This window comes from Eptatretus burgeri, chromosome 5 (genome assembly GCF_056783735.1).
Source record: "Eptatretus burgeri isolate ZD-2024b chromosome 5, Ebu_testis_v1, whole genome shotgun sequence".
In the NCBI taxonomy this organism is placed as follows: domain Eukaryota; kingdom Metazoa; phylum Chordata; class Myxini; order Myxiniformes; family Myxinidae; genus Eptatretus; species Eptatretus burgeri.
Genome location: NC_140965.1, coordinates 97,904,490 through 97,925,479, shown reverse-complemented (window position 1 = coordinate 97,925,479; position 20,990 = coordinate 97,904,490). Strand labels below are relative to the sequence as shown.

At 42.4% G+C, this 20,990-nt stretch overlaps 1 protein-coding gene across 10 annotated transcripts in view; it reads left to right on the top strand.

Moving 5' to 3' along the window:
• Nucleotides 1–20,990, top strand: part of LOC147027028 (uncharacterized) — a 171,142-nt gene that overhangs the window by 148,850 nt on the left and 1,302 nt on the right. For 8 of the 10 annotated variants that reach the window (XM_085883089.1, XM_085883085.1, XM_085883087.1 and 5 more), the window contains 8 exons: nt 437–1,681; nt 3,268–4,581; nt 4,889–4,981; nt 5,094–5,177; nt 5,904–6,083; nt 14,800–14,961; nt 15,126–15,217; nt 19,136–20,990. The exon at nt 19,136–20,990 is cut by the window's right edge and continues 1,302 nt beyond it. In XM_085883089.1, coding sequence (XP_085739215.1) covers nt 437–1,681; nt 3,268–4,581; nt 4,889–4,981; nt 5,094–5,177; nt 5,904–6,083; nt 14,800–14,961; nt 15,126–15,217; nt 19,136–19,190 — 3,225 coding nt within the window. In that variant the 3' untranslated portion in view covers nt 19,191–20,990. The remainder of the gene's footprint in view (nt 1–436; nt 1,682–3,267; nt 4,582–4,888; nt 4,982–5,093; nt 5,178–5,903; nt 6,084–14,799; nt 14,962–15,125; nt 15,218–19,135) is intronic. The other 2 variants (XM_085883086.1, XM_085883090.1) reach the window with 2 other exon arrangements.

Below are 20,990 nucleotides of genomic sequence, written 5' to 3'. Positions count from 1 at the left end.
CATCCTTCCAAGGTCAGCAAAATGAGATCCAGTGTACTGGCATAGGGGCACAGCAACAGCAGCATAATCATGCCCCAACAAAATGAGAGCTACCTGGCAGCTAAGCTGCCATACACAAGGAGAAGATATTTATTTTACATGCTTATTTCAATTGTAATGTGTTTATTTTTGGCTACTGCCAACCTTCCATCACTGTATATTTTCTCAAAGCCCAGGAACCTAACCCCCTTTACCCCATAGGCCTTTGGTCTTAACCATCACAGTTTTGAATATCGTGATATTTTCTAGGACCGTAACCCCCTCAATATTTAAGGGTTTACTGTATTATAATGAATTGCTCACATACTTTTACATGTTTTGATTAATGCATTTCTCTCTTTCTTTCTTTCTTTCTTTCTTTCTTTCTTCCTGTGATGCACCATTGTATACTGCCAAGATGGAACAACTCGACATTACTGATCCACAGCCAAAAGACGAAGACATCAAAGCAGAGGATGAAGCAGAAATGACAAAATCACAAAATGAGATTGCTATGCTCAAGTTTTTAATGAGCCCATTATTTGTAAAAGAAGGAAAATTGGAGAACGTTGCCAAACTGGAGATGAAAACGACTGATTTCCCAGAAATCTCGTTAAAGAAAATATCGACTGAGCAGGTCCCTGTAACTGAAGCAGAAATTTCTGGCACAAAAGAGTTTAGGACCGAAGACAGTGAGAATAAAATCTTTATTTCCAATTTATTTCCTGAATCGAAAGCCAGTCCAAAAGTCACTTTGGAAAAGACTCCACTGAAAGGAGAGGTTGCACCATCGCATGCTCCAAAACAATTTATAGCTTCTACAGATTCCCCCAAAACGTCCCTGCTTTCAGATTTCACAGACATTCATCCTGCCGAATATGTTGAAAAACATAAAACTTACGAAAAAAAAGCCCTCACAACATCTCAGGAAAAATCCCAAGATGAAAGCATGATACCCCAAGCCGTTCTTTCTACCACGGAGCCTGTTTACACTGACAGTTATTCAGAAGAAATAGTTCGAGCAGAAGCCATTATACAAGAAGGTACCCCAATTGTAAAGGAGGGGATTATCAGAGATCGAGTTAGAGTTACAACTCAAATATGTAAGCCAGGTTTTACCATACAACATAGCACTATCACCATGGAGAAGGTTATTGGGGACCAGAGCACCAGAAAGATCAGCACTCCCTCACATGGAGACACTTGTGAGTCTGTTTCTAAAGGCCTAATAGCTGCTAAGCCTGCAGATATAATTTCAGAGACTCGTATGGATTTAACGAACGTCTTTGAGTCACAAAGCCCGAGCCTATCGACTTTAGAAAGTGAGCAAACGACAGAGATTTTTTCAATCCCACAACCTGATTTATCTTCTTCTGAAGATGACTTTGTTCACAGAATGCCAACAGAAGATTCATCGCTATCAGAAGCAACTGTAATTGAGTTGCAGATGGAGGGGATGCATGTTCCTCCAGAGTTACCCATTGATGAAAGCGTGGAAACACACTTAGCAGATATAGCAGATGCAAAGTGTGAACGAGAAACAAAGAAATCTACTATCAAAGAGCAAAAGACAGAACAATCTATCAGAACGTTCGATATTTTGCAGTCTTCCATCTCCACGCCAACATCTCCTGAAAAACCTGCAACCTTGCAAGATGTTCAGGTTGGTATTGACGTATTCAGACCATCATCATCATCATCATTGTCGTCAGTCATCACTGTCATCGCTGTTGTTATTGTTGTTGTTACTATTTTCTTATCATGGATTTCAAATCCCATATGTACTCATAAGATCTAATTTTCTCAGGTTTTGATAACTTTTTGGGTATTCTATTATAATAGTAATGTTAAAACCTGATATGGTGGATAGAACATTGAAAGACTATCCTAATTTTGACTTACCATGAGCAGGATGGATTTCGTCTGTCATTACCTCCACCACCAAAGGTGGATGGATGTTATGTTTTCACCCTTGTCTGTCTGTTTGTTTGTGAACAAAATATCTCCAAAAGTTGTGGACGGATTTGGACAAATTTGGTGGAGAGCTTGGGTAATGTGACAAGGAAGAACTGATTTTAAGTGATTTTTTTCACCATTGAGTGATAGCACCAAAATGATATACAGCAAGATATCTCAAAAAGTTATGGACTGATTCGGACGAAATTTGGTTATATGAGTTGGTTAGGTGACAAGAACAAGCCGATTAGATTTTGGTTCATGTCCAGGTCCAGATCCGGCCTATCAGTGGGATACAAAACATAAACTGATCAACCTGGCAGAGATATGCACTCTACCGAGTGCCTTTCCAGTTGTCTTATTAAGCTACATGAAAACACCCATATTTCACTGGAACCCAAAATGAAACACGATGAAAGAAACCAAAGTTGTACTTTTAAATTATTTTCCCATGGCAACAAATTCCTTGCTGACAATATTCCCAAATTATGTTATCCCATTTCCTGTTCGGTGATTTGAATTTTATGACCATATGACAGGAAGAATCATGATATCTATCTTAATATTTTGGCACGCCCCTTTCTTTGTTCCACCATCAGATTTTTGTTACTGCATGAAATGAAACAAGATTTGGCACATATACTAATGATATTATTGTCTTCCTTAAGAGGCCCCTCAAAATTCGTTTTGATGCATTTTCACAAACTCCAACGGATTCCAGTCAAATTCGGTACGATTATGGCTTTTGGTCCAACTTAGGTCATTGGCTATAAATTTTTTCCATAACACTTCCGATATTCAAAAAAAATCGATAAATCGATATCCCTTATGGGATTTTCCATTCAAATCCACTCAAGTTTAAGGCCTACGGGGGATGCAAATTTCCACTTTGCCCCGGGCGCTGTTTACCTCCGCTATGCCAAGCTGTTAGGGTTAGGGTTAGGGTTAGCTACCCTAACACTAACCCTAACCGCTAACCCTAACAGCTAACCCTAACCGCTAACCCTAACCCGAACCGCTAACCCTAACCCCGAACCGCTAACAGCTATTCAGGAAATTTGCAAGAAAGCCCGAGCAACGTGGGCATTACTACTAGTTCATACATAAATAATCACTTGCTCAGAGATTATATTTTCTGTGTCATCTTTCTGTCAGCAGAAACAGATCTAAAACAAAATGAAATTTTTATTTTTTTACAAATAAGAAAATATTATTTATTATTAAGTTAAAATTAAGAATAGGATAAAAACTTCCAATACAATGTGTTGTTTGTTTGTTTGTTTTTCTTTGTAGGCAGCCAAATGGATGTCAGAGATACCTGATGTCGATATACCGCTTGCTGAGCGTTCAGACAAATTTGCTGAGCAGGATGACACGGACAAGGAAGTCCCATTTACTGCTCTATCTGACCAAAAAGATGACAAAATTGATTCTTGGAAAACAACAGAAGAAGAAAGTTTTGTGACAGACCTGAGCAAAGAAAGAAAAGGATTTTCAGTGCATGATGATCCACAGTCTGAGGAAATTATGTCACAATTTACTGATGGTAAAACACGTCCACAACCGAGACAATCACTGCATTCTGAGAGATATTCACCAGCTGAGGAAAAGAGTGAGGAGGATCGCACATCTTCAGAAACATCAAAAGTACAAGAGGAGTCCGATTTGGAACAATATACTGCATTAACGAGTGAACAATGTGATGAGGTGAAAATGGAAAAGAGATATCGGGTTGAGACTGTGCTAACAAGAACCGTCACATCTCATGAGCATAGAACAAGACAGGTACATGAAGATTTTTCAACAAAAAGTTCAATCCCTGCAGATGACAAAACAAAGAGCTTGTCTATGATGCCATCACCACATGAGATTTTGCAAGAGGATGAAGGAACTTCCAGGAAAGGGATGTTGAAAGCTTGGACACCTGAAATAGAAGTTGCAAATATTCGGACATTGAAATCTTGGAAGTCGTTGGAACGTGAAGAATTCCCAGAGAAGAGACTGGCAGATGAAAAAGTCTGTTTTGCACCGAGTGAAAAAGATAGTGAAGAGGGTAAAGGGCAATTCAAATCTGATGTTGATCTCAAAAAGTTAGACATTCAAGTGTGCGACGGATCACCCAAACTGGAACATTCTCGTGAACCTTCCATGATTACTGAAGAATCACGAGAGAGAAAAGAAGAAAAGGAGATTTTGGAGAAGAAGGAGGACAAAGTGAAAGGCAAGGAGGATATGGATGTGATGGAGGAGTTGGAAAGCAAAAAGGCAGAAAAGAAAGACTACAAAGATGAAGAAGTATGCGTGGAAAAGGAAGCGACACGAGAGGAGGAAAAAGAGGAAAAGAAAGGAGAAGTAGAGTTGCAAGTGAAGTTGAAAAAGACAGAGAAGCAGAAGGAAAAAGCTGAAGAAGAGCAAAAGGAGAAAGAAATAGATTACAATGAGAAGAGAAAGGAAGAAAGTGAAAACATTACGGAAGGGTGGAAGGAAAAGGATGTAAAAAAAGATAAGGAACCATTAGAAGACACAATGAAAGAGTCACGTCCGACAATCGCAGAAGCACATATTCCGGGAGACCATAAAGATACACGGGACGTTTCACTTGAAAAGGTTAGTCATTTATATTTCAACCTAAATATTGTGCTTATGTTTTAAAGTATTCATCAAGCATGCGTCATATGCATGTATTATTCGAATAACAATACCAGTGTTGATGTTTGTCAAATGTAAAAACAAAGCAAAAAAGAAACACCAACAAAGTTACCTTTAAGAGTTGCTTTAAGAGCATCATTTTGTCCACCAGTTTATATGAGCCTCAACTGCTTCTTTACAAAAAGATTAAAGCCTGAATGCCAAGCCATAAGGCAGGATATAATTACAAATTTCTTTTAATGTGATGATTGCTCAATGCCAACAGGAAGTGGCTGAGGAATTGGGAGCTCGAAGTACAAGCTCCGATGAGGAAGAGTTGGTGACTACCAGGGTCATTCGTAGACGAGTTATTATCAAGGTAGCATACTCATACTAACTGTTGAAGGAAAAATAGAAGCTGTAAAGGTGTTGTGATTATCCTGAGAAGGGAATTGTGCTTTGATGGAAACATGACGTTTCTGTTTCATCAGGGGGATGATTTTGAGGACATGCCAGGCGAATCCGTAACCGAGGAGCAATATACAGATGAACAAGGAAATGTCGTCACTCGTAAGGTACAGATGATGCAGAATGTCGGTAACTAACCCTGAGAGCCATGCAGCATGCTTCTCTGACTTGAATATACATATACCATGCGGAGTGTATCTCTACCCAAAGCAAAAAAAAAAACCTTGAGAGATGTAAAAAAAATAATTTGACCTTCATTGAGTAACAAGCTGGTAGTTTCACCATTTGAACCATAGTCCTCTTGCCTGTTCTTGTAATTCCTACACTCTACGAAAGAGTAGAGGGGTGCCCACAACGTCATAGATGTTTCTGTGGCTGAGAGCCGAGCCTAAACATGTGCTGTTGGTCAGGGCAGGAATTTGGGCAGTGTACCGGCCCACAATAGTCTAATCTTCGTAAAAGACCGATGGATATTTAATGTCCAAGAGCTAATGCTTGCAGATAAGTCCATCCAAGGACACTTTGTGATATAACGCTGTCTCTGCGAAGTGCCAATCAGACAGTTTATAATCGGGTTGGAAATCGAACCTAGACGAGACAGCTCAAATGTAAGTACGTTACATCTGCACCGTTCTATCAGAGTTTTCAGTGCATACTAACTTGCATGTCTGGATTTTAAACTCACTGGTGTTTTCAAGTGAAGCAATAATTGTGTTGCAATTCAGGCAATGTACTGATTCATCATTGGACTCTGCGTTTCCGATGTAGTATACTCTTAGAAACACGACTCGGCTCTCTGTGCGCACAGTTGTTTATTTTCTTTTAATTTCCAGGTAACCAGAAAAATCATACGGCGAGTGATGGCTCCAGGTGGCACAGAGCACAAGGATGTGACCATGAAAGGAGACGAGCAACAGACAAACATTGAGGGGACTGACTCTTCTCTCATTCAGCTTGGAGAGTCACGTGTGGTCAAACGCACAGTCATCAAAACAAAGGGAAGGCATTTGGAGGTAAGCCGTTCTGTATTTATAATGCCTGTAGGAATACCTCAAGTGTTAAGCATGCTGTGGCTGTTGAAGCAAGGAAGTAGTAGGATGCAAATAAAGGTAGCGTTATCCATTTACCTTGAGTTACATGCCACCGTAGTATGAAACCAAGACCTGTGTGCACTTCATAGGCTTCTGAATTCCATTGTCAGTTTGTTCCGTACACGAAACAGCATGGCGTCGCTTCCCTCTCTAGCATCAGACATTCTGAGATTAATTTGAGATTTACAACTTCGTTTAAAGGGCTGGCAGGATCACATAGCGGTAAGCGTAATCTATAAACGGTGATCCTGGTGTTTCACAGACAACGTGATTCATCTGCAATGTGTGTGTCATCCCTCAGATGATGTTAAACTGACTGACCCATCTGTTATCATTCGTTTATGGATGTTAAAGATCCCATTGTGTCCTTTGCTCAAAGAGTAGACGAGTTATCACCGGCAGTCTGAACAAATCACAAATTCCTGCTTGGACTGTGGGGACAAGTGGTCTGGTCTTCTTTTTTGTATACACTGTCGAGGCTCATATGACAGCTAACACACACAACGTACAACAAGGGGAGCAAGAGACAAGATGGGTGGGAGAGGGAAGGAAAAAACCAGTGTGGAACAGACATGAGATCTGTCGAAAGGAGAGGGATGGGGTGGGGTACACAAGGTAAGCAAGATGGACACTACAGGGACTTTCAGGTCCTTACATGACAGGGACTTTCAGGAAGGAAAGCAGGGAATTTGAAGGAGGTGGGTTTGGTGTGGATTAGCGGGGATAGAAAAGATCATGGTTTTGGATGGGGAAGATAAGAGATGGTGGTGAACAGCTGTTTTGAAGACCTGGAAGAAAGAGCAGGATTGAAGAGAGTGTGGGTGTTTGTTCCAAAGGCAGGAAAAAAAGAGGAATGAAAGAGTGAAGGTGAGCAGTGATTCATGATTTTGGTAGTTTTACCAGAAGGGGTTGTTGGTGGATCTTGAGCACCCTGCGGAAATATGGTGGGGACATATCACAGACAGAGCAGGGGGGGGCGAGACCAGAGAGGAGATGGTGGAAGACAGAAAGACCACCGACCTGCCTCTGGTGAGAGAGTGAGAGACCCAAAGACTCAGCTTAATCGTGGGAGATACCAATGATCCTAAATGCCTTGGTTTCCACAACGTGAAGTCAAGCTAGGTGTGAACCAGGAGCACCACCCTATAGGTGGGAGCAGTGCTCCATCAGACTGTGGATGAAAGCTTTGTACGTGGCCAGGAGCTCAGGTGTGCCAAGGAAGGACTTTGCACGATGGAGGATGCCCAGTCAGCGACTGGCTTTGGAGTCCAACTTAGAAATGTGGCTTTCCCAGAAAATATAATTGCAGATAGTGAGACACGAAAGCTTGATTGAAAGGACTTCTTCAAGAAGATTGTTGAGGAAGTAGATAGAGGGGGTTTTCCAGATGTTCCTTTCGGAGAGACATCATGAGAGTGCGAGATTTATCAGGATTGAAAGACATGTTCCATGTATTGGACCAGCTTGTGATTTTATCCAGGTCTGCATAAGGTGAAGAGGCTGCTGCCTGCTGATCAGAGGGATGAGAGATGGTACGACAAAGTGTAGAGTCATCAACAAAGAGATGAAGAGGATTTTCCAGAAAATCTGAGGGATCATTGATGAGAACCAAAAAAAGCACAGGTCCAAGAACACTGCCTTGAGGAACTCCAGCCTAGACGGGAAGAAGAGATGAGAGAACTGCATTAAGAGCCGTGCTTTGACTACGACAGGAGAGGAAGTCTGCAAGCCATGAGTGGAGACTGCCTTTGACGCCATAAGAAGAGCGCTTGGTGATTGCTCTGATCTCATGTTAGGCATTGAGGACCTCCATCCATTATTGGGAAAGCAGAAGTAGCATGTCGAGGGTAGAGTGACCTGGTCAAAATCCAAGTTGATGGTCGGAAATCAAGCTATTGTAGAAGAGGAAGGATTTGATGTCAGAAGCGATGATTGATTCCGTGACCTTGCTGATGATTGGGAGCAGGCTGATTGGTCTGTAGTTGCAGGCATCAGTTTTTGCACCTTTTTTTATGTAGAGCGGAAATGTTTGCTGATTTTCAAGCAGATGGCAGATGACCTTGAGAAAATGAGAGGGTGAATAGAACAGAGAGAAGGTGAGCAAGAACAGCCCAGCAGGTTTGGAGAACATGAGGGCTGATGCCATCTGGACCAGTTGCAGAATCTGAGTCGAGGTGAGACAGCAAGCTCTCCACCTTATCAAGAGAAAAGGACACAGAGTCGAGGGACAGCCGGATGCAACTGGGTAAGGTGGGTATACAAAGTTATGGGTTTGGGACACAATATTTAGAAGCAAACAGAGTTTAGGCATTCCGCCTTTTCCCGTGCAGTGTCAGCTGTGCAGCCATTTTAGGTAAAGTCGCTGTCGCACCTTGACGTTTTAGCCAGCGTATGGCAACGTATCAAAATGTATGTAAAACGCTGGTGTAGGCTGAACTATTGATGTTTTTTCCAGTTTTGGGCGTATTCATAACGAGTTGGACGTATGCATAACGTATTAGTAACGTACACAGAACGTTTCGATAACATATAGATAACTTATACCAACGAATGCTTAGCGTGTTGTCGGCGATCACGACCTATGCCCAACGATAGTCTAACTTGTGCAGAGCGCGCGGCAGCGTATCGCCGACGATCGCGTGGCGTAGGCTATTAATAGGCTGTGGCTTGACAATTCAAATCATAACTGCACTAGACATCGAAGTGTCAAGCCGCTATTACACCTTGATGTTTTAGCCAGCGTATGCCGACGTATGAAAAATTTGCCAAATACGTTATGGGTAAGTTTTGTATATGTTAAGAGCACGCTGAAGCACGCTACCATACGTCGTAGTACGCCGAGTACGTCGACAAATTTTAAGCATGCTGAAAATTTTTCGACGTATGCCTGCGTATGACGCACACGTTCCGCATGCGCTGGCCATAAGTTGTAGGCATGTTATGCGATAGTTGACACACGTCGACACACGTTACTCTTAAGTTACTCATAAGTCGAAACACGTCGAGGCAATATTTAGCATACCCGAAACTTATTTCTAACCTATGAGTAACGTGCTTTGAACCTATGAGTAACGTGCTTTGAACCTATGAGTAACGTATCTCCAACACATATTGCCGTATGTAGACGTATTTGACGTCTTCCAGACGACCACAGAACTTACTGAAGGTGTTTCTAACTTAGCTACCATATAATGGTGTATTGGCAGCGTTTAGTGGAATTGGTATATAAAAATGGGCTTCACAGGAGGAATCCGTCAGTGTTCTAGACTCTATGGCTTTTTTTTTTCTTCGGCATGACGGTGATGTTGAACTTCTATTTCTAGTGCGGTTATGATTTAAATCGTTGAGCGGCAGCCTATTAATTATACTAGCGATACCCGTGCACATGCACGGGATAGCAGTACAACATAGCTGGTAGCAGACGACAGACCGTACACGGGGAATGACAAAAATACGCATTGTGCAAAATGCAAGTGGTACTATGGAATGCCAAGACTTCCCAAACATTGTTGGCATGTCCGCTAACTGCCACAGCAATTTCATAGGGATCGTGTGATGGCGAGCAGAGTTTTTAGTGTGCAAGCTTGTTATTGTAATAGATATTATATTATAACCGCACTAGACATCGAAGTGTCAACATCACCGTCATGCCGAAGAAGAAGAAAAAAAATAAAAACCATGGAGTCTGGAACAGACTGGTTCCTCCTGTGAAGTCCATTTTTATATATCAATTCCCCTAAACGCTGCCAATACGCCATTATATGGTAGCTGTAAGTTAGAAACACGTTCAGTAAGTTCTGTGGTCGTCCAGAAGACGTCAAATACGTCTAAATACATCAATGTGCGTTGGAGATACGTTAAGCATAGGTTCAAAGCATGTTACTCATAGGTTAGAAATAAGTTTCGGGTATGCTAAACATTACTTCAACGTGTTTCGACTTATGAGTAGTAATGTGTGTTGACGTGTGTCAACGATCGCGTAACGTACCTACAACTCATGGCCAGCGTATGTGGAACGTGTGAGTCATACACTGGCATATGTCGAAAAACTTTGAGCATGTTAAAATTTGTCGACGAGCTCGGCATACTACGACGTATGCCAGCATGCTCTAAACGTATACAAACTTACCCACAACGTATTCGACGTGTGCCAGCGTTTTAGACAAATTTTTCATACGTCGGCATATGCTGGCTAAATCGTCAAGGTGTGACAGTGGCTTAAGGGAGGGGATGGAGGGGGAACATACACCAGAAACGGACTTAATGAGACGCCACCAGGATTTGGAGGAGGGAGACAGGTTTCAGAGTTCAGACTTGAGATAAGAAATGTTATTTTCTGGCTCTCCTCAGGGTAGATACATATGGTTCCGAGCTTTGTGGAAGGAACTGAGATTGCCTTCAGTTGGATTCGCCTTCGTGAGGTGAAGGCAAGGTGTTTCAGGACAACTACCTCGCCACAAGCTTCAGTGTACCATGGGCGGGTGAAAGGCTTGGACAACTGACGACGAGATGGGATAAATCTATGCATGAGGGAGAGCAAATTTCTTTGAAAGAATTCCCAGGATGAGTTAATATCGGAGAAAGTAGAGATGGGAGACTAGTCTAGAAGTTTAATGGCTGCTTGAAGACCCTGCCAGTTGGCCTCAATGAAGTGCCAGACTAGTCGGCGCTGAGGTGGTTCTCTTCTAACAGCCAGAGAGATGACTGCTTTAACAAGCATATGGTCAGATGAACTAATTGGAGCAGAAGAAAGAACAGCAGATATTTTCAGGTAAATCGGTCAAAATCAAATCCAGAAGAGATGGAGTACCGTTGGCTGAGATCTGGGTTTGGAAGTTGACAGATTGAGTCGGTCCCAATGAGTCACAGAAGTCTTTTGCTGAAGAGCCATGGCAGGTGAAAGAAGTACCCACACCCAGCCAAATGGTATGATGTGATGGCAATTGAAGTCACTGCATATGAGGAAGAGAGTGTTTGGATTAGTCGATCGAAGATGGTCCATATTTTTGGAAAGCGAGATGTAAATGGAGTCATCACTGTTTGGTGGACAGTACAACACACAACTAAAGAAGAGGTGGGAGTGGAGAGGAAGCGTAGCCAGAGGTATTCCTGGGGTGTGGGGGAGAGAGAGAACAGTGCATGGAGAGTGAGGAATAGAGTTTTCGATAAAGAGAGCAACCCCACCACCAGGACTAGGCTCAGGTCTATCATACCAGAGGAGGGAGTAACCATGAAGGGAAACTAAGGAGTCAGAGATGTCTTGAAGGAGAAAAGTTTCTGTTCAGCAGATTATGTCTGGTTTGTCAGTGGCAACCTGGTTGGAGAGATTAGTCAGGTTAGAGTGAAGGCCCTGGATATTTGAGGTCCACACTGTTAAGGAAGAGTGAGGGGAGGAGGCTTTGGGTGCAGAGGAGTGGATGGAAGATGGAGGGTAGTGTGGGGGAGGAGAGATGAAGGTAGTGAGAGTTGTTAACAGTTGATGACAGATTGTAGAAGAGGTAGGGGAGAAGGTCGAATGGGGAGGAGGACAAAGGGCTAGGTTTTTAAGGGATGAGTAGCAGTGCAGAGTAATAAGAGAGGGAGAAAAGGGAAGTGGGAGATTGGAAGAGGTGGGGGAATGAGCTGGAAGAGAGAGAGAGAGAGAGAGAGAGAGAGAGAGAGAGAGAGAGAGAGAGAGAGAGAGAGAGAGAGAGAGAGAGAGAGAGAGAGAGAGAGAGAGAGAGAGAGAGAGAGAGAGAGAGAGAGAGAGAGAGAGAGAGAGAGAGAGAGAGAGAGAGAGAGAGAGAGAGAGAGAGAGAGAGAGAGAGAGAGAGAGAGAGAGAGAGAGAGAGAGAGAGAGAGAGAGAGAGAGGTTGGGGGAAGGGGGCAGCTTTGTCGATGTGAAGGGGGCAGCTTTGAGAAGAGGGAGGGAGGGGTGAGGGGGAGAATTGAGGGAGAAGTGTGAGGGGAAGAATTGAGGGAGAAAGGTGTGGGGAAGCTTTTGAGAAAGGTGAGGAGGAATATTGGAGGGGGAAGAGAGAAATTTGCTTTGAAAGAGGGAGGAGGCAGTTTATTTGCGAGGGAAGGGTGAGAGAGTAGCTTTGAGTTCTGGTTTATGAGCGATAGTTGGTTCTCTTTGGGGGTCTCTGCTGACTTTCTCAAAGATAAGTTTCTGGTCGTTGTTTGTCGCATTTTGACTTTATTTTGTCATGTCCATGTTTACTGTGTGTTCCTAGTTTGATTTTGTTTCAAAATTTTGCGGTTTGGTGAGTTTTTGTCGGTCGTGTCATATCGGCTTTCCCTGAGGCCTTCCCATTTTCCCGTTTATGTGCACGATCGTGTTTAATTGTATTTTCTCCCTATTACCATCAGTTCTTATTTTCTCCACTTTTCCCTCCACTGTCCTTCTAATCCCTCCCAACTATACCATCTGTTTTTTTGTCTTAAAATAAATAAAAAAAATACAATAACAACAAAAAAAACCTTTTCTCAAATCACCTTCTACCCCAATGTAACCACGTGACTTCCTGTACCGACTCTTCTTCTTCCTTCTCCACCCTCGTCCTTGCCAATCCCACTCTGACCGTGAACGTTTTTCACCACACACCTTCACGACCTTTTCTTCAAACTTTTCCTTTACTCTTCCCCCTCTTCGCTAATTTAAAAAAAAAAACCTCTGTTACAATGTTTCAATTTCCCCTCTTCGACCGGCCCTTCTTCTTCAAAATCTTGCATTCAATTCGACCTTTCTTTCATCCTGGGTCTAAAAATTCCATCTGTTACAAGGTTTTCTTTCTCCACTCTGTCAATTCTTCTGCACTCCATCCATCTTCTAAGGTGTTTAAATGAATCTCTGACCAACAAATTCCAAAAATTATCTTGCTCGTCCTCCATTAGTAATCGTTATTTTCTTTCCAACTTCAGTGCAAATTCATCCCACCTCCTTAAATCTACCTCCTCCTAACTCCTTCCCTGTTATACCCCCTCCTTACCCCTCACATCTCCCCCCCCCAAGCTTCCCCTCACCTTTCTCAAAATTTTCCCCATACCTTTCTCCCTCAATTCTCCCCTCTCACCCTTCTCACCCAAATGTCCCCCTCACCTTAAAATCTCCCCCTTGCCCTTCCCCTTAAAGTCTTTCTCCCCACTCCCCCTTCTCAAAGCTGCTTCCTCGTCTTCTCACCCCCTCAATTCTCATCACACCTCCCTCTCAATTTATGTTCCTCCCCCCACCCACTCCCATCTCCACAATACCTCGACCCAGTCTCATCGTTCCCCTCTCATCACTCCTCCCTTCTCCCTCCTCCTCCATGGCCATGCCTTTCTAGTTGGTCTTGTACCCTCTGCACTCTCTTGGCTCTGTCCCTCCCACGTTTGTGCAGGACACACATGGTCTAACAGTAACCCTTTTCTTGTTAAACTCTCAAAATCCAGGCTCACTGCTCACCTCCACTAATTTGTTCCTCTTTTCTCTCACCTGTGAAATCAACTTCCTCATTCTGTTCAGTCCCATTCTTACCTACAAGGCTTCAAGTCAGATGTTCACCACTACCGAACCCTAACCCCCATCCATACTCATGATCTCTTCTACCCCAAATAACCCCATTCCCAAGCACTCCCTTTTTCCAGGTTATTGTGATCCCCCCCCCTCCCTCTCTCACCTCTTTCCATTTGTTAGTTGTTGGTTGGTTTGTTCCTTTTCTGTTGCATCCTTACTTTTCCTTCCTACTCTTGCTGTGTGCAGCTTTTTCACCCCATGTGTCCTTTTCACACTGCCCTTGATCTCACTGTCACTTCTACTCAGCTGTTGATGTTCCCCCTTTCCATTTTGTTCAAATCCATTCTGCTCGAGCTCTTCCATGAGTTTCAACGATTTATACAAAAAATAAAATAAAAATAAAGGATCATGGATGAAATCAACAGTACGTTGAATGAGGTATGCGAACCACCATGGAAAGCAAGGAGAACTGTAGAAGCTGACATTTCAGGCATTAACCCTTCATCATATTCTTTGTTACTCTGACAAAGGGTTAATGCCTGATATGTCAGCTTCTCCTTTCTTTCCACGGTGGTTAGCATACACCTTGATCAATGTCCTGTTCATTCCATCCATTGTTCTACCTGTCCGTTGAGCCAGATCACCACTTCGCCCTCACCTTCCCTTCCCTTCGTGTGCAGTCTTTTTGGCTGCTGGTTGCATCATTGGTTGGGATGTGGCTATGCCGCCGATGCATTGCCCCTATTACCAGTACAGTGGTGCTCATTTCGCTGACTTCGGAAGGATGACAAGCTTAGTCAACCCACCTGGTGTTAATTCAGCAGCAACGGGGTTCGAACTCAGGACCCTAAGATCCCAAGCCACGACCATAACCGCGAAGACAACGCCAGGCGACCCTCACCTGCAAGACTATTTCTTCATTCTACGAAATAAATAATTTAATTGCTTTGTGCCTTTTATTTCTTCAAACTCCTGCAAATCGCTTTTAATATATAATCTAATGATGGAGGGACTATCAGGGTCAGAAGTTAATTCCAGAGGGGTATCTGTTTTGCAAAACTGTACAAAATTGGGATCATAATACAATTTTGTTTCTTTGCAGTTGGTAAATCATTGCTCATCGATGTTGTTAATGTGGTTTCTCTTGGATTGTCTTTATAGACGACTGTATCAGAGATTGAGGACAGCAGAGAAGCAGAACCAAGGCAAGAAGTATCACGGGAAGAGCTGGTGGGTGACATGTGGGGTGAGCGCAGAGAGAAGAAGGAAGGAGACCCACGCCTTTCAGAAGGACTTCCAACAGCAAAAGAGGATTTTGAAACGGTACGTACAGCAGTGAAGGTGTAACAGAAAAGGGAGAACTGCTGTTGAAATCTCACTCTGGTGTCCTGACCAAATGTATTTCCGTTGCACTCCTGAGATTAATTTTAAGAGCTTCTTTGTGCACCCTCGTGACATTCGGCTGTTTCCCCATGCATGGGTTTCAGCTCCTGCTGTTTGCTGGATTACCAGCCAGACTCTTCCAGCAGGACCTTCACGAATCCCAGGTCCACAACTCAGATGGTTCTGTGACCACCAGGTCGTTCAAGTTTAACTGTCAATAACCGTGTGCATGGCCTGGGGTGCAGTACACATCTCCTGTATTCACCAAAGTCCTCCTTTTGCTGTGAACTTTTCCCTGTGTGAATAATGATCCAATGCCTGATCCTAACTCACTCTAAAACTCAGAAAGTTAATTAATCCAGAGTGTTAACGTGATGCAACAATTGATGGTCTTTGTAGTCCTGTCAGAGATTCTGTCCATCTCACCATTTCGAAATGAATCGGAGTGAAAATTGAATTTCACTTTATTGTTCTCAACCCTCTATTCTGAATATATTTCATAGAAATTGCGTTTGTTGAGTGAAGAGATTGCAAGTATTTTTTTTTTTCAATGCTGAAACGATGATGCTTTGGTCTTCAAGAAAATGACGTTTTGCCGAGCAATGGTCTTCAGTTTTAGTCATTTCCTTTGAGCTTGTTACATGCTGTCCCTGTGTAAGTTTTGGCTGTTTGTTCGCCTGTTGACAAAGAAAACTTATTTTCTTGCAAACAAAAAGGCCACAAACTTAATGTTGTTCCAGACCAGAAAATTATACGAATGAGATTGTGTGATTACATCCAGGAAGGGGGTTTATAAGGCATCAGCCATTGAAGTAGATCATATGTCTTTGACAGGCCTGACAAGGGGTACAGTGATGGTGTGTTGGTGAGAACACTACACTGGAATCCCAGAGATCATGTGTTCACACACGGCTGAAAGCAGCTGCATAAACGATTTGGATACGAAGCATCAGGAAGCCGAGTTTGTTTCAGTGCTTACACGCCACCATTGCGTTGTAGGTTAAAAAACCCAGCTGGCTCACTAACAACCTTCGGGAGGGATAATGTGCTTGCACCACATGGTATGCTCCACATATGTTGCTCATCCACTCACTGTGGTGGACTGTTATCCCCTTCCCTTCCCTTGTTGCAGGTCATCCCAAATGATTTTGGGCCTTGCCTTTCTCCTGTGCTTAACACATGAACAAAATTTAGCAACACAGGACTTTCAAAATGACATAATCCATGCCAAAATGCTCGGCGCACAGGTGCACAAACCACTCGCGACAAGGTTCATCATGGCGGCCCAACGTATATCGTGTGTGCCACATAAGGATTGTAACATAAAATGGCTCTCAAAGCTTCTGAAAGAAGCTGAAAATGCATCAATATGTGCAGTGCCTTCAGAAAGTATTCACACCCCTTGACTTTTGTTACATTTTGTTGTGTTGGAGCCCGAATTTAAAGTGGATTAAATTAAAAAAAAATTTTGGTCACCGATCGTTCTTTTTCACACAAAATACCCGTAATGTCAAAGTGAAAACATGTTTTTACAAATTTTCACAAATGTATTGAAAATGAAATACAGAAATATCTAATTTACATAAGTATACAATCCCCTGAGTCAATACTTTGTCGAAACACCTTTGGCAGTGATAACAGCTTTGAGTCCTCTTGGGTTTGCGCGCATCAGCTTTGCACATCTGGATTTGGAGATTTTCTCCCATTCTTCCTTGCAGATTTACTCAAGCTCTGTCAGGTTGGATGGGGAGTGTCGGTGAACAGCAATCTTCAAATCTTTCCACAGATTCACATTGGGATTCAAGTCTTGGCTTTGGCCGGGCCACTCAAGGACTTTCACGTTCTTGTTCTGAAGTAATTCCAGTGTTGTTTGGCTGTATGTTTGGGGTCATTGTCCTGTTAAAACATAAATCTTTGCCACAGTCTAAGGTCTTTCGCACTCTGAAGCAGGTTCTCAAGGATTTGCCTGTATTTGGCTCCATTCATTGGTCTCTCTGTCCTTACAACTCTCGCAGTCCTTGCCACTGAAAAGCATCCCCATAACATGATGTTGCCACTACCATGCTTCATGGTAGGGATGGTGTTGGATGGATGAGCTGTGCTTGGGTCCTGCCAGATGTAGCGGTTTGCATTCAGGCGAAGAGTTCAATTTTCATCTCATCAGACCACAGAATATTTTGCCATCGTGCTCTCAGTCTTTCATTTGCCTTTTTACAAACTCCAGGTGTGCTGTCCTATGTCTTTTTCTCAGGAGTGGCTTCCGTCTGGCCACTCTCCCATTAAGCCGAGATTTGTGAATTGCCGCAGAGATTGTTGTCCTTTCGGCAGGTTCTCCTATCTCAGCAAAGGAACTATGTAGTTCTGTCATTTTGGTCATTGGGTTCTTGGTCACCTCAGTGACCAATGTCCTTCTTGCCCGGTTGCTCAGTTTGGTCGGACAGCCAGCATTAGGAAACGTCTGGGGAGTTCCATATTCTTTCCGTTTCCTAATGATGGAGCTCACTGTGCTCTTGGGAATTTTCAACACTCTAGAAATTGTTTTATACCATTCTCCTGATCTATACCTTCTCACAATTCTATCTCAAAGCTCTACAGACAGTTCCTTGGACTTCATGGTAGAGTTTCTGCTCTGACACACACTGTCACCTGTGGGACCTTATACTGAAAGGTATACTTCATGGTAGAGTTTCTGCTCTGGCACACACTGTCACCTGTGGGACCTTATACTGAAAGGTATGTTTCTTTCTACATCATGTCCAATCAATTGAATTGGCCAAAGGTGGACTCCAATCAAGTTGTAGAGACATCTCGAGGATAATCAAAGGAAATTGGATGAACCCAAGCTCAACTTGGAGTGTCATAGAAAAAGGGGTTGAATACTTATTGACACAAGACATTTCAGATTTTCATTTTTAATTAATTTGTAAAAAAAAAAAAAATTTAAACTTGTTTTCACTTTGTCATTATGGGGTAGTTTGTGTAGATCAGTGACAAAAATTTAAATAGAATCCATTTTATATTCAGGCTATAAGAACAAAATGTGTCAAACATCAAGGGGTGTGAATACTTTCTGAAGGCACTGTACCTACGAGAAAAGTGCCTGTGCACAAGAATGATTTGGAGAACTTTGTGTCAACTCACCCAAAAGTTGATATCTTGCAGCCAGTACAGCAAAAACTCCTGATAATATGGATCTGTGCAAGTCCTGAAGGTTCGAAGATGGGTGCGTTCTACTAAAACCTTTGTGTTTCTTAATACCGATGGGAAGGTTGTAACTGGGGCTTGTCAATGCACAAAGTAAATTTAAAATAATGATGTTTACTATCAGTTGTGTTTGAGAGGGGAAATAGAGGGGGTGGGAGTTTTATGAGCTGAGTGCCCTTATAAATATTTTTTTGTTTGGTTCCGGGGCCACAAGATAAGTTATGTTCAATTTTTTTCACCTATTCGTAAGAGAAGTGTGTGTGTGTGTGTGTGTGTGTGTGTGTGTGTGTGTGTGTGTGTGTGTGTGTGTGTGTGTGTGTGTGTGTGTGTGTGTGTGTGTGTGTGTGTGTGTGTGTGTGTGTGTGTGTGTGTGTGTGTGTGTGTGTGTGTGTGTGTGTGTGTGTTTTACATATCCACTGTGACCACTCACTTTTATAAACAGGAAATGGTACGAACCCAACACCTCTCATCCACGGATATTTCTCATATTTCAGAAATTCCCATATGAGTCCGCTGTACATTGAGGAACAGAACAATTATGGTTAACCATCTTGAAATTGCCATTCTTTCATCTAAATGCTGAAAAGTATGTTAAAAAGATGATTTGAATCAGAGATTTCATTCTAGCATAAGCAGGATAAAAGGGCTTGGCGGGTAGAACCGAGTTAGTGTAAACACACACACACAGTGAGTGCATCTGCAAAAGGCTTTGTTTAGCATTCATGCGTCATTTCGCAAGTCCCAGGTTCATAGTTGTTTTCTTTTTTTTGTTCTTACACCTTTTATCTCTTTTTGAAAGTGTCATTCATTTTAAATTGTCATGAAATCCAAACCCACACTGTAGAACATGCTCGCAACATGACTGTCTTTCATAGTTCCTTAATGAAACTTCCCCCTTTCCTCACAACAGGACAAGATTCCAGAAGTCAAAAGGGTTTGAGCGAATGGTGAGCCACACCAAATGACACAAGGTCATCGGTGTTGGAGATGAAGAAAACACGAGACTCATACCGGAGCTGGAGGTTGAAGAAATGCCGAAGAACCAATAACCGCTCCTTCAACAACGGACATTCAGAACAAGTCCGAAGCGTTATCTGAATCACTTATAAGAGAACATAAATATTTTGGTTGTCATAACTACATGTTTTTTTTTCCCCCCATGGGAATAGAATATCAAAGATTGTGAGGTTTTGTGAATTATATGGAGACCTGTTGTTTGATCAAATCAATCCTGGATTTCCCTTCTCAAGTAATGTCGGAGGTTATACACATTCCGTTTGCGTCCTGACAGTGGAAGTGCAAAAACGACCGAACCAGGAAAAACGATCATTCTTATTTTGTTTTCATTGATTAAGCTTTTATAAAACAAACAACAACGACTTTCAGCTGCCTGAACCCAGCAGATCGGTTGAAGTTTGTCAGAGCGATGACATTTTTGGGGATTCGGTGTCTTCTTTTTCCTCAACCAACACAACCACGAGTTGGGCCTCGAGACATCGCAGAAATAATACATACCCCATCAGCCTGGATTGAATTTGTTTCTGTGACATTTAGTTCTGTTTGGAATCGAAACATTTTTGATGAATTCGTGTCACGTGACCAATGTAAACGCCAACACCTTGCGATGATACGTAGTTCTACCAGGATATTATTTACACCATGCCAATAGTTATTTCCCACAAGTTTATAAAATCTATCTCTAAGTGCATTCTCCGTTAATGCTCTGAAATTATACTTTAATATATTATTTCAAAACATTTTTTGTTATCAAAAATACTAAAAACGCTTATGAGTAGAGCAAGCGAATGTATGGCAGGAATGCTCAGACTGATGTGACTTATTGTAGTGAATAACAATCAGACTCTATAGATAGATATATACATATACACATTGGTCCAAACGGCTGTGCTCGGGCCTAAACCCTCGTGCAAAACGGCACCAGCAATCAGTGGCGCTTAATTCTAGGATGGTGTAACCGATATTCTCTCTTAATACTATTTTAAAACATAATTCTCAGTTTACACTTAATCACAGCTTAGTTTTGACTTTAGGCTTCCCGAACCAAGTGTTTCGCCGACGAGCATTGCGGCAGATATTACCAAACTGTCATTAGACTATGGAACTTTCAGCAGATCTTTCTCATCCCAAGACTGATAGCAACCCATTTTATGTGTTGCGTTTTGACAAGCAGTCACCACTGACATTGCTGACAAATGAGCAATGTTTTCCTGTAATCTCGGGAGGTTTACCAGTTTACTTTTACCTTTTCGTCTAACTCGCTATAGTTGAGTACCGATGATGTGCAGCAGGCCCGAGAATAGTTTGATGCTCCTAGTTTATCCTGAATCATTTTCAATCAAAAGCTAATAATGCACGAGATAAATACTCTGGCTTAAGATTACGAGTAATGCATCATAACCGTGTTTATCCTTTAAACGTTACGTGCTATTTCACTACGTATTTGCGCCGTTGCTTGTGAACAATTTCACTTCATCATTGGAAAGTCACATTTCCATCATAAAATTGTCTTGAAAAGGGTAAATGCCTTGAACTAGCAATGCAGGAAGAAAAGAAAACAACCTTTGCCAGCCTGGGTCAACACTGCCTAGTTTAATATTCGTTCATACACTTAAGGTGGATATTGACATTGTATCATAATGACAGAGCTCAAGCTTGCTCCGAGGAAGGGCGAATGCCCGAAATGTCATCGTTACTTGGGTTTCCCATGGTGGTTAACATATTTTTGTCAACCTTCAGTCAATAAA